Raw genomic sequence first — 13,908 nt, forward strand, 5'->3', positions numbered from 1 at the left:
AGAACTGCTTTTGAAGGAGATAATTTCGTCAGGATAGTAGAAGCTGAATTGGGGAGGGAGAGCAGCACAAGAGACCACAGTGGGGAGAGAGAGGAAGGACACATTCCTTAAGGATGAAGAGAATCACCAAGACTTAGAGACTGGTTGGCTATCAGCAAGGTGAGGAAGAAGCAAGAGTTATGGGTATCTCCTTGGTTAAGGCTAGTTCTGTGTGTGACATTCCTAAGGGACAGGGAACTCAGGGGAAGGAGGAAGCTGGCAGGGGTAGGAGAAGATGACTTCAATTTTGGACTTACCAAGATTGAGGTTCTTGTGAGATATTCAGGAGGAGATAATCCAGAAGGCAGTTGGAGATTCGTCTATGGAATTTAAGAGAGCTACCTGGGGGTTATCAGCAGAAGAGTTGTAAGCTCCCTGCAGCCAAGGATCTATGTTTGTTTTGTTCCCCCACTGGTGTCCTGTAACTTTGTTGAAAGGAGGTACATCAGTGTGTAACGTAGTTGGTAGGTAGTTAAAGCCTTGTGAATGGATAGGTCCATCATTCAATGCAAGTGTGGAATGAGAAGAAAAGGGGACTGAGATTAGAAGAAACTTGAGAAATCATGGCCTTAATGACTAAATAAAAAGAACCCAAGCAGGACATAAAGACAGTATAACCAGACAGGTCATGTAAATGGTGTCTCCAAGGCAAACGGAAAATTTCAAGAAGGAGGAAGGCATCAGTGGAGTCAAGAGGCAGAAAAGTCAGGGAAGATAAAGATGGAAAATTTGCCAAGAGATTTAGCAACAAGTTGGTCATTTGTTTATATTCACAACAAGTTGTAGTTTTTTATGGTGTGATGGGAGTGAAAGCCAGGCTGCAGTGGGTTGAAGGGTCAGTAGATGGTGATGTGGAGAAAGGGATAGCATGGCACTTTCAAAGGCAAGGAGAAAGATTCTAGTTGTTTACATTATGGTACTCTCCTGATCGCCAGTATCTGTCTCAACATAATCTAGAAGAGTGGCTTTCAAACTATGTTGACTATTGCCTGCTGTAGGAAATATATTTTACATCACAACCTTGCACATTTATATGTAAATAAAACAAAAGCTTCATTAAACAGTATTTATCCTAACTATATGGATATTTCCTATAAATGAAGTCATTTATATGAAAAGAACCCTTTTGTGTCTGGCTCCTTTCACTTAGCGTATTTTTAAAGTTCACCCATGTTTTAGCTTATAACAGTACTTCGGTCCTTTTTACGGCTGAATAATATTCCATTGTATGCATATACCATATTTTGTTTATCCATTCACCAGGTGATGGTATTGTTTCCATCTTTTGGCTACTGTGAATAATGCTGTTACTCATGTTCATGTACAAGTTTTTATGTGGGCATGTTTTCATTTCTCTTAGGTATATACCTAAGAGTGGAATTGTTGGGTCAAATGGTAACTCCATGTTTAAGTTTTTGAGGAACTGCCAGACTGTTTGCCACAGTGGCTTCATCATTTTACATTCCCACCAGCAGTGTTATGAAGGTTCCAATTTTTCCACATCCTCCCCAACACTTATTATCTAGCTTTTTGATTATAGCCATCCTAGTGTGTGTAAAGTGGTCTCATTACAAATATACTACAGTAAATATCCTTCATTTGCATTTCTTGCATGGATTTGCATTTTCCTGATAACTAATATATTGAACATCTTTTCTTGTGCTTATTGACCATTTCTTTGGAGAAATGTTATTCAGATCCTTTGCCAATTTTTAAATTGAGTTATTTTTATTTTTATAATCGAGTTGTAAGAGCTCTTTATGTATTCTAGATACAAGTCCCTTATTGGATAAATAATTTGCAAATATTTTATTCCATTCTGTGGATTCTCTTTTCATGCTCTTGATAGTGTCCTTGGAAGCACAATTTTTTTTTTAATGTTGATCAAGTCCAATTTATCTATTTTTTCTTTTGTTGCTTGTGCTTTTCATGTTCTAAGAAACCATTACCAAATCCAAGGTCACAAAGACATACGCCTATTCTCCTCATTTTGTTAAATTTAGCCACAATATCATTATCACATCTAAACAATTAATAGTGGTTCCTTAATATTGTCAGTTTGTTCACATTTCTGTTTGTCTCATAAATGTCACAAATGTGTGTGTGTACACAAGTTCCACCTGAATCTTTTTTCTCCCTATTTATTTGCTAAAGAACCAGGTTTCTGGTCCTGTCATTTTTTATAGTCTGTATCCTCAAACTGCAGTTTAACATGATTTTCTGTGCTCTGTGTGTCCTATAAATTGATAGCTGGAACTAGAAGGTTGATCCAATTGAGGATTTTTTTGTTGTTTGTTTCGGCATGAATCATTCATAGATGATGTGATTTATTTATGTTTGTATGTATGTTTTAAAGAATGTGTGCTTTTTTAAGGTTTTTTATTTATTTTATTTTTGGCTGCGTTGGGTCTTCATTGCTGCACGCAGGCTTTCTCTAGTTGTGGGGAGCGGGGACTACTTCGTTGGGGTGTGTGGGTTTCTCATTGAGGTGGCTTCTCTTGTTGCGGAGCACAGGCTCTAGGCTCACAGGCTTCAGTAGTTGCGGCTCGAGGGCTCTAGTACTCAAGCTCAGTAGTTGTGGCACATGGGCTTAGTTGCTCCGCTGCATGTGGGATCTTCCCTGCCCAGGGTTCCAACCTGTGTCCTCTGCATTGACAGGCAGATTCTTAACCACTATGCCATCAGGGAAGCCTGAGGCAAACTTTTAAAGTGAGCATTTCTTTGGGTTTTATTCAATCTTGTAAGGCTAGGGGCCATTTTGTTTATGACCTGCATTCATTCAGAATTTCCAGTCACCTAGTTAAAATGGGTGACTGTCCTAGACTCAAAGATTTCTAGAGAATCATGACCAATTCTCATTCCTCTTAGAGTCTACAGTATGCTAGAAATTCCAGACATTAATTTGTTCTATCCCTGGATAATCTAGTTTCTTGTCCCTCTCCACCAATATCTATCTGTTCATGTTCAGAGTCCTAGAATGTAAGAGTAAGAAGTGCCCTTAGAGATCTTCTGTATAAGTTAGTCCTGGGTTTTTGAGGGCCGAGGAACCTGCTGTATGTATTATTCTGAGGTGAGGGCTCAGAGGTTTCACTGAATTCTCAGATAGGTCTAAGTCCTCAAGTGGCAGAAGGGAGATGGAGGCCCATAGAGGGGAAAGGAGTTGCCCAAAAGTCATACAGCAAGCTTGAGGCAGGGCTAGGAGTAAACCTGAAAACTTCCTATCTCTAGTCCAGGGCTTTTCCCAAGTTTCAGACACCAGGTCACCAACACAGAACAGGGCAGCGATTTCAAACAGATTGCAAGTTTTGTAAAGGCTTTTCCACAGCAAAGATGTCTTCTCTTCCTGGTACCCAGTATTCTGGAAGAGTGCAAGTTGTCATAGTCTAAAGAAACCATAAGCAGGAAAGGAAATCTGACCTGCAAGTGCATAGATATCAGAGAAAGACAAATAGAACTGGACTTGTGTTGAGTGTCCTTGTGTTTCCGTACAAAGCACTGATTTGTTGAACTTGTATAGCTAATTGTGAATAGCCTATACATACTTAGGCAGTGGCCTAATGCATCTTTGTTTCCTCCTTGGCCCAGGCTCCAAAGAAGTGGCTGCAAAGGATTCCTTCTCCGCCCCCACCCCCCGCCCCGTTCCTTTTCCCTCCTCCCCATCCTTTTTCCTTCCTTTCCCCCACCGTTCTTCATCGTATTCTTTCTCTTTCCCATCTTCTCTTTTCTTTCCCTCCTGCTTCTCATGGTCTTCCCCTCATTCCCTCCTCCCTCCCTGCCATGCCCCCTCCCCTCTGGCCCCTTCTGTCCGTTCCCCCCCTCTTTCGCAGTCCTTTCCCTCCTCTCTCCCCCCATCTCCATCAACCCGCCCACAACAAGCTCCCCCCCCCCATGCTAGAACTGGCAGCCAGGGGCTCCCGCTGGGCAGGATGGAGCGGGCCTGCTGGGGGAACCATGGGTTCTCCGATTGGCTGCCAGGGATAGCACGCCAGCTCAAGTACCGCCCCCCCGCCCCGCCCCTGCGAGTAAACGCGCTTCTGATGCACCTGCTATTGGCCGGCGGGCCTGTCAGCAGCCTGGGCTGCGCCTCACGCAGGCGCCAACAGTCGCTCGGTGAATAAAAACGTAGTCTTCAGGCTAGGGGGTGGGGAGAGGCGAGGAAGAGAGCCAGCGAGGCAGGGGTCGAAAGAGTGGCAGGCAGCCGGGAGGCCCGCGAACAGAGAGAGCGTAGAAAAGCGAGAGAATTAAAGGGAGTAGGGGAGACCGAGACTGACCGGTAGCCAGCCAGGCAGGTGGACGGACGCATTCCCGGACAGACTGAGCAGGCGCCGGAGAACCTCGCGCTGGTTCCTCCCGCCTTTCCCTTTGAAAGCCAGGATTTTGCCTTTTCAGTGGCGCCCGAGAGAGAATGCTGGACTCTGCCGACTTAAGCGCAAGCTAAGATTTCTCAGCTAGGGAAGAAAGATCAGCTCAGTTCTGAGAAGGGGGGAAGCAAGCACCCCTGTCCCCATCCCCCCTTCCCCCCCTCCCATATCAGACTCGGGCGCCAAACCCATCCCTTCCCCAACTACCCGACTTCCTCCTCTCCTTTCTAGCATGGTGGCTGTATGGACAGTCTGACGGAACAGAGACTGACATCTCCCAATCTGCCGGCCCCCCATCTGGAACACTACAGTGTTCTGCATTGCACCATGACCCTGGATGTGCAAACTGTAGTCGTTTTTGCCGTGATTGTAGTCCTCCTGCTTGTAAATGTCATACTCATGTTTTTCCTGGGAACGCGCTGAATGGAGTCCAGCCACCTGAGCTGTTTCGAACTCTCGCTTTGATTTCATCTCGAGAACCTCCAACAAAAGAAAAAGAGACAGACAGACAGAGACAGGGAAAACGAGGGAGAGAAAGAGCAAGCTTTCTTACTCAGGGGGGAAAACGTTTTGAGCTTCAACATGGCCTCGCTGTGATATGTATGACGTTGGTATATTATCTCTCCCTAAATCTTTTGTTATGTCTTGTCTTTTAAGTATGCCTGTGAGTGTAGTTGATTATTGCTTGAGTAAAATTGTTGATAAAGAAATGCTTTCTATTTAAGTGTGAATGTGTGTGTGTGTGCATTTTCCATCTATGTGACGTTCATGGAGCAAGCTCTGCGTCCTTATACAATGGCTTTGCTGATTGTGGTGTCTTGTCAATTCCTTTCCTTGAAAACTACCTTTAAATTCCATCAGAGAATTTTAATCAAAATTTCTCTCTTGGGCATTTGGGTTTGTTTGGGGCAATGGGGGTTTGTGGGAAGAGCATGATGAATTTCTGGCATCTTAGGAAAAACAGTGTTGCACTAGATGCTTAGAGAGAAAAAATTGATACAAGGAATGAATTTAGGGAAAATGATTCTTCAGTCTCTAATGAGAAGCGAGAATTTGGGAAGTGATATGGTGGGGTGTGTTGTGCTGGCAGTTGGTGACTGTGTCCTCTGAATCTTAATTTGCTATCCAGGGTTTACAGTTTCCAATTTGGAAAGAAGCCACCTTTAAAAAATTTTAAAAGTCATTAAATGTCAATTTCTTTGGAATCATGGAATGGAGCATAAAAGCGTTCTCTGATTTTTATGAATTAGCAAGAGAAGACATTGACAATAACTGGATTCTTTTTCCCAAAGATTGTACCTGTGAATTTGAGTTTGGGGATTTTCTCTGTATGTCCTCCAAAAAACAAAAGCTAGCTCTCTACCTACTTTGGGAATAATGTATTTAGATATATGCCTCTTTGGGGTAATCTCATTTGCAAAGATGTTCTTGAACTACATTTTAAATAGAACTTGCCAGTGCTGATGAGAAAGTGGTAGTTTTGTTTGCTTCCTTGTTTGTTCTTTAAAATCAGAAGTATCTCTAATTGGAAAGTTTCCATGACAAATTGAAAGTGTGTATCATGCTAAAATGAGAGTTTTGAGAACCTCCCCCCCTAAAAAAGCCTGGATGGGATGGGATTAAAGCTCTGGAAGCAACATTCCAATTTGACATTTATTTGCATGTCTGTATCAGATGGTAGTGGTGGTGGTTGCTGTTATTATTGCTATTGTTATTATTTTTATATTTCTGTTTCCACTAAGAAAGCTCTTGGCAAAGCCAGGAAAAAAATTGTCTCTGAAGTCGGTGTGCATAATACCCCCCACCCCCCACCTGCTGATATAGGCAGGTCTTCTTCATTCTGTTGCTTACCTGACTTGAAAGAGTGCCATTTCTGTCTCATGTAGCAATGAATCAGGGCACATCCACATCCACACATATGTTCCCCCTAAACCCATGTGGGTGGCTGTTCATGAGTGATGTGCAAATCTGCTGGCATTGTGCTCTCAAGTTCCATGCACTGTTGTTCAGACCCTTTGGAAATGATTTTGAAGGGAGAGGGGCTGTGAAGGGGGCTCTTGAAATTGTCCTGACCTCAGGACCCAAAGAGTATTCTTTTATGGCATTAGCAGAGGTTTTGAGCCTCAAGGTGTGCTCTTGATGGCTCTGTGTGGGTGAGAAACTGATTTTTTAATTCGGTTGGTACCATGGTGTAAGCATGATCTGGGAGGTTTGCTGGCATTGATTCTTATTATTTACTCTTTAGTCCCTTTGTGGGAATCCCTGGGTTGAACTAAGAACTTGTTTTTTTGCAAAGAGAATATAGTGAGTCCCCTTCCGTCTCCCTCCCTGCATTTGCACCAACAGTATTGTCTAAAGTAAGCTGATATTTTAGCTGGGCACTTCATTTAAGACAGTGTTGAAGAGTTAGGAAAGGCTCTAAGATGGCCAGCTGCAGAACTGGGTCCTCTCTATTCAGTGACTGTTTGAGCAATTTTTTTTTTCCTTTTCAGTAAGTTTGGGATTCCCTATAATATTGGCATTTGGGAATGGTTGGACTACGTTCTTGCATTCTGTGATTTTGGGTGTCCATAGACACTTGAAATCAGAGGCTGATGAACTGGAAACACAAGTGAAAAGGCAAATGAAATGTTAATCAACGGGTGATGGGAGTGGAAAGGGAGGAACTATCTGTTTGCTGGTATCTGGAGAAACTTAAGTTTTACCTAAGAGATTTTTTACCTAGTTATGTGGGAAGAAAACTGGACTACAACAATCTTATGTTTTTTGTTTTTTTTCCCCCAAGGGGAAAAGGGTTCTCCAAGGCTAGTCTTTAAGCCAGGTTTATGACAACAGATGTGTCATGAAATGCCACAGCCTTCACCTCTGGTTGCCTGACAGACCCTTGGCAGAGAGCCTTTGGAAATGTATGTGTGTAGGGTGTGTGACAGTATGTACCTGGGTGTGTGTGCACACCCTACTCTGTGTGTGTGTGTGTGTGTGTGTGTGTGTGTGTGTGTGTGTGTGTGTATAGCGGGGAGGGGTGCACACTCCTAAATGTGGATGGGATTTGGTTGTGCTAGGAATGAGGAAAAACAGCAGGACATGTATTGAGTTACACAGTTCTGTAAGGCCTCCTTTCAGAACTATAAGGATTTGACTGGTGCTAGGATGGATGAATGTCCCCCCTACTGGTTTCCCCACTACCCCACACAGCTTCAGACTAAAGGGTATCTTGAAAGAGCCCTTTCATCTGTAATTTAGTTTGTGAAATGGGTAAATATTTTTCCAATTAACTTATCTCTAGGCAAATAAGGGGATGTTGCTAGCCAGATGGCAGGTCACCTTAGAGCAGCTAAAAGGGAGTTTTTAGAGTAGAGAGCAGGGTGACTTTTTACTTGTGTGCATCCTAAAGGTTTGGCATTTCTCCTTCAGACTTTGAGGGTAAGAAAAAAGAGAAAAGAGTGGGGAAAAAATGAAGAATGCAGCGGAAAAGAGTAGAACCCTCTGCATTTTGACTTTTTTTTCCTTTCCTGCCTCTTCATCTTCCCCCTTCTAAGCCTTTCCTCCCTCCCCTAATACAGCCTCCTCCCTCTCCCCCACAATCCCTGCTGTAAGTGGGTTAGAAGGAAGAGGGTTTTTCCTCTCTGATTTGTCCCAGCTTTTCCTGACAAAGTTTCTTGTTCCTTTTCCTCCTCTCAGACTCCTTTGTAGAGGATAACTTTTTGCTACCAGCTCAGGAATTTTGGCTCCCAGCTCTCCACTAGGGGATTCAAGAAAATGTCCTCAACCAGTATCCTAGCAACTCTTGCATCACTCAGCTCCTGCTGAGCTCCAGAGCCCACACTTTAAAGGTCCAGGCACCAAAGCCTCTGGAGAAAGGGGGGAGCTGGCAAGCATGACTTGGAGAGATGCTTTTGGGGAGAGGACAGAGAAAGAGCAAGATCCTCATTGCCTGTAAATGCCTAAAAAACATATCCACAGAAGGCATACAGAGCCTAGCTGAATCCCAGCCATGGGACTTTATATTGGAAGGCTCCTCTGGGTTCAAATCCCTCTATAGTCACTGCCTTCTTAAGATTAAGTGAGCCATTTCACAGCCTAGCTTTAGTGCAAGGAGGTCTACAGGCCTTGAAAAATATTTTTGTCCACTGTGACTTTTGGCTGATGCAGGGAGGAGATGAAGTGATAGCTTGGTGGGAACAAACTGAGCAGTGCTTTCCCCCTCATTGAGACAGCCTCTATCTGTCAGAACCTGTCTAACATCTGCTTGTGCAGTGTGCCCCAGTTTTGTCTGTGGCTAGGGAGCCCTGCCCAGCCCAGCTGCAGTGTGGAATTTGTTTCTTTTGTTTGTTTGTTTGTTTCTATGTTGTTGGTCTCTGAATGGTTTCCAACTGAGATGGCTGGGCAAATTGGAGAGGCCAGTTTGATTGATGATTTGGTGAACAGAGCTTGAGCCCTGATTCAGATTTTCTCATCCACTTGTGTGTTTGTGTGTGTGTTTAAGTTGCTAGGGACCTGAGGGATCCCAGTGAGCCTGTGGGTAAAGTGCTCTTCTGCCCTGTGGTGAGGCCCAGACTGAGAGTGCTTGGCTATGATCATACTCCGGCAGTTGCAGGGATGCTGCCAAAGCATGTCCTCCTTCTAGCCTCTGTTTGCCATCTTGGCCTCTACTCTCCTTGGACTGTGGAATACTTGCTCTGGACAGAGACATGATTAGGAATTGAGCCTATTCTCCAAAAATAACTGCCTCCTCAGAAGACCTCCCACAGAGCATCTGGATTCAGTCCCAGTGGCTTTGCCCCAAGAAATGGGATGGAGATGGGGAATCTTAGACTCTCTAGCTCTTATTTCTAGCTCTGCAACTTGTTTAGGCCAACTGAGTCTCTGGCTTTCCAGGAATCCTTGATCAAAGCTTAGCTCTTCTAATGTCTACCCCTAGTATTTCCTGTCATTAGGTGGGTATAGCTCTCAAGAGTATATGGCTCCAAAAAAAAAAAAAAAAAGAGTACATGGTATGGTGCTTTGCCCTGACACCAAAGTATTAAGTGGAAAAACTAGAAGGGGGACGGGCTTAGTGGAGAGAAGAGACTCAGGAAACAGTCCAGTAATGACAATACTAATAATCCCTTGTCAGTGCATGGGCCTATAGGGTTTACATAACAATTCCATATCTTTTCTAATTTTGAGAATCACAGTGGCCTTGTGAATTGGATAAGGATGAGTGTTATTCCTGGTTTTACAGATGAGGGAAGTAAAGGTCAGGGAGATTGGTGGGATGGGAGTGGGTCTGCCTTTCAAATAGAGAGGGGGAGAGAGTCAGAGTTGATTATTCCCAGCTAGTGTGAAGCTGAATGGAGTCAGGTGGAGGGGGAGGAGTGTGAGTCACCCTTGAAGTCATACTAGCTTTCTCAGCTACTTGCTTTCATTTTTAGTGCTTCTTCATAGCTTTCATTTATATAGCAATTTTGCACAGAATTCTTTATTCAATAAAATGTTGCCTTTTAATCTTGCATATACATCAAAGAGTTCCCTTTAATCTTATGAAAACTCATTGTTTGGGATCTTCAAGAAGGCAGTGTAAATTGGTGAAGCCTAAAATACAGAATGTTTTGAAGGAACTGCAGTTTTCACATAATTGTCCTTCCTTTTAAAGCACTCTAATTTATATATATGTATTTTTTTAAATATATATAATATTTAAAATATATATATATATATTAAATGTGCTGCCTAGAACTGATCATGCTACTCCAGGTGCCACCTGATCAGGATCAAGTACAAAGCGACTTTGATCTGTCTGTGAAATATCTAATATTGCAGTCTTCTACTGGTTCTCAATCCTCAGTGAACATACAGATCAGTTGGGGAGTTTTTAAATACCCACACCAAGTCTCCATTCTGGGAGATTCTGATTTAATTATAACAGGACAGGTCAGCTTTTTTATTTTAAATTAAATTTAAGGCTCCTGAGGTGATTCAAACATGCCGCCAGGGTTAAGAGCCTTTGGGGCTGTAGGCGCAAAGCTTTTGCTGTCTAGTCCAGTCCTCTGTGTTCTTGTGAAATTGGCTTTTTGAACCAAACTTAAGGCTTTTTTGAACCAAACTAGTTGAATTTACTCTGGCTTTTTGTGGGTTTTTAAAATTTTGCTTCATTGTGCCAAAATTTAGCAGTTCATTCTAGCATTGCATCAGTTAAACTTTATTTTCTTTGGTTGGTCTATTCTAGCTTTTGGGGTTTTTAACTTTGATTCCTTAATGCCGTGAAACAGATTAGCACTCTCTTCTAGGATTACATCATTTGAAAACTGAATAAGTATCATCCAAGTTGTTGATTCAAAGAAATGTTCAACATAATGGGGTTAATGCTAGCTACTCTGGCAACTCATCAGAGCCACCTCTTGGAGTTGGAGCCGGTTAACTTTTCTGTATATCCGGTCAGCCAGTGCAGAATCCACTGGGTGCTACCATCATCTATCCTGTCAACATGCTAATGAGGATAATGTGGCATGATGAATTTGTTGTATGCTTTGTGTACATGAAGATATATGCTAGTTTCATAGCAATTATCTACCAAGCCAATGACCCCTTCAAAAAAAGGAATATGAGTCACTTGGCATCTTGCTCCTGGTAAATCCTGTTGCAGGCTCCAGGGTTCCCTATTTTCTTTCAGTACCCACACACCACATGTTTCCTGAGTCCAGAATTTGGCTGAGGGTCAGTGCTACAACTGTATGTTTTGTGTACCACCTTCTTTCCCCCTCTTTGGAAAAGCAGGACATCATAGATTTAGCTTTAAAAGAATATATTTGGTTTTCAAACAGTTCAGGAAACTCTTTGTGTATTTCTCTTGGTTGTCCGAATTGTTTCCATTAACACAGTGGTTTTCAGCCCTGGCTGCACATTGGAATTACCTAGGGAGTTAACAAGACTAACAACAATTCCTAGAATCTCTGGGGGAGGTCTGATTGAGTTGGTCATGGCGAGGCACTGGCATCAATATTTTTTAAAAAGCTCCCTGAGGTGACAGGAATGTTCAGCCAGGGATGAGAATGACTGCTATGTTCAAAGGAAATGTCAGTTCAGCCTGAATCTGGCTTATCGCACACGTGAATAGGCAGGCTTCACAGATGGCAAGATTTTATTCTAGGATTGTGGGGGCCTTGATGAATTCTAGGGGCTTGTGCCCATTCTAAAAAGGAGGACTCAACCCTAGAGAGTGAGTATTCTGAGGACCTATTTGGATTTTAAATTATCAGCTGTGAGATGGTTTGAACCTTTCAGGAAAAAAGTTAGTTGCTATGCACTTTCTATAATAGTGCAGAAGATTTTGTTTGTTTGCTGAGTGACCTTGGTCAAATTACCTCTCCGCTCTGAAATTAAGTTTCCTCATCTGCAAAATAGGGTCAGGTGGTTTAGATAGCTTCAAAGATTTCTTCCAGCTTTAATGATCTTGCTTACTTTGTGGTTAATACTAATGATCAAAATGATTAAGAATATTATTACTCAAAATTAGTAGGTAATCCAAAAGATGTCTTTTAGCAGGTTTGGAATTAGCAGGGTGATTTTGGGGGGTACTAGACTTGCCTTCCTAATTATATTTAGCTTAGATTTCTTCTAGAACAACTGAACTATAGGTTGTATTCATTGAGCACACACTGGTTGCCTGCTGGGAAGGGAGTCCTACAGTGAACTGAGTGGCAGAGGGATGCTAGTTTGGGATTTAGTATTTGTTAAAGAGACATGTTGCATGGATAATTAAGAATTGCCTCTTATAGATAAAATAACAGCCTTATAGGTCTGGGAAAGCCTAGGAGGCAAGGGGCTGGCTGCTTTGACACCCTAGAATCCTCTTCCTGAAGTATTTTAAGTAGCCATTCATTTATTTAATACTACTACTACTGTTAATAAGAATTTAAATGAATAAAGTTTCCTAGTTATTTCATTGGCTTTTCCCCCCAAATCTGGAATTAGTTGAGAAAATGGAGGCACAGGGAGATTAAGCAATTTACTCAAGGTGACACATTCAGGAAGTGGTAATTCCTGTCCTAGAACCCAGGCCTCTTGACAACAGATCTTTGCAATTCTTCCAGTGTAGCCTGCGTAGTGGACTGTGTGGTCAGAATGTGATCATAACTCTTTGATAATTGAAAAGCTGCCACTGACATAGAGCAGAACTCAAGAGGAAACTTTGAAGGAACAAAGGGACAACCTGGAGGAAAAGGAAAGGTTAAGGGAGGGATGTGTCTGTGGCCAGTTCTTTCTTGTTGTTATCACTCTTCTGTGCTAATTTCAGGCCCCTGACAAGAACTGGGCATTTGGTCTTTGAGCATCAAGGTTGAGAGCTGGTAGCAGAGAAGAGGGGAAGTTGTGCATGCATGACAGAGAGACAGTGCATGGAAGGCAGATCTTTAGTAGGAAAAGAAATCTAGAAATGGCCTTGGGCCCCCTACGAACAAGCGGTGGCTTTGTACCTACCTTGCTCCCAGAACTTGATCGAAAACCCCTCCCCACTAGGCCTCTGTTTTCATGTCACTAAAATGAGGAGTAGATTTCGTAGAAGAATCGTGTTCTCAAATGAAATTTGAGCCAGAAATGTCTCTATAAAACATGAAAAAAGCAAAACTAATCTGGTTGAAATGGGCCTGGGACAGAAGTGGAGGACAGTCTAGAGTTCCAGAATTGCCAGTGCAGACCTTATTCATTAGGGAAATTAGAATTAAAAGAGTGGGGATGGATCTGCCCAGCTCAGCCAGATTGCTTGGAAGATAGGGCAACCTTGGATGTAGGAGGCTGGAGGGGAGGGGGTTCTTTCATTTAGGTGGCCAGAATTCACATAGAGAATTACATAGGGGCAGAGATTAGAGTACCTTGTAGATCTGCATGCCTCTCCCCTTCCTGTTTTACAAGTGAGAAAATTAAGGCACTGAAGGGGAAAGGGACTTATCCAAGGTTGCAGTGATGGGTCTGGTGTCTTAAGTCGTCAAGTCAGGCCCTTGCCCCCTATAACGTGCTACCTCTGCTATAGGGTTCTGGCTCTGTGCTCCCTTGGCTATATCAGAGACCTGAATGCTCTCTCAGGTTTGGTTGGAGAGATACAGCTGACAGAGAGGCTGGGAGAACAAGAGTCTTATGTAACCTTCTAAAGGGGAACAGGCCTGTCAGAGCCCTTAGGGTGCCAGGCAGTCAGATGGGGGTGGGGGGAGCACAGAATCTCCTGCAGACTGCATCAGTTCTTCTGAGGCAGGGAGCCCTGGGTGCAACACTGTGCTGCTCAGCTATCTACCCTCGGGGTCCAGAGGAGGCTAGCACTGCACATCCATAGCCAGCTCTGGGAATGGTTCTGGCAGCTCTGATCTCTCTATCTGCCTGCCTTCATTAGAGGAGGGAAAGGATGCAGGAAGTATGTGCTAAGAGTCCACCCCCACCCCCTCAGAGTGTGGTGCCTAAAGGCAGTATCTAGTTTTAGCTGTACTTCCCACAGCCTCTCCTCTGCCCACTCTCTTCCTTTCTCCTCCCTCTGTGAACC

The 13,908-nt window shown here is 43.2% G+C and overlaps 2 protein-coding genes across 2 annotated transcripts in view; both read left to right on the plus strand.

The window, feature by feature from the left end:
• Nucleotides 1-4,630: 4,630 nt before the first annotated feature.
• On the plus strand, nt 4,631-4,894 carry LOC130842028 (uncharacterized). The gene has a single exon (XM_057718671.1). It carries the CDS (start codon nt 4,644-4,646, stop codon nt 4,821-4,823), a length of 180 nt encoding a protein of 59 aa, XP_057574654.1. The 5' UTR covers nt 4,631-4,643; the 3' UTR covers nt 4,824-4,894.
• A 37-nt stretch (nt 4,895-4,931) lies between these two features.
• Nucleotides 4,932-13,908, plus strand: part of ARHGEF9 (Cdc42 guanine nucleotide exchange factor 9) — a 183,878-nt gene continuing 174,901 nt past the window's right edge. The window contains exon 1 of the mRNA XM_057718669.1: nt 4,932-5,011. Within this exon, the coding sequence (XP_057574652.1) occupies nt 5,003-5,011 (9 nt within the window). The 5' untranslated portion in view covers nt 4,932-5,002. The remainder of the gene's footprint in view (nt 5,012-13,908) is intronic.

Source organism: Hippopotamus amphibius, chromosome X (assembly GCF_030028045.1).
Source record: "Hippopotamus amphibius kiboko isolate mHipAmp2 chromosome X, mHipAmp2.hap2, whole genome shotgun sequence".
Taxonomy (NCBI): Eukaryota; Metazoa; Chordata; class Mammalia; order Artiodactyla; family Hippopotamidae; genus Hippopotamus; species Hippopotamus amphibius.

What these genes read in the sequence shown, in the direction of transcription:
- LOC130842028 (XM_057718671.1), top strand. Translation starts at nt 4,644, where the DNA reads ATGGACAGTCTGACGGAACAGAGACTGACATCTCCCAATCTGCCGGCC.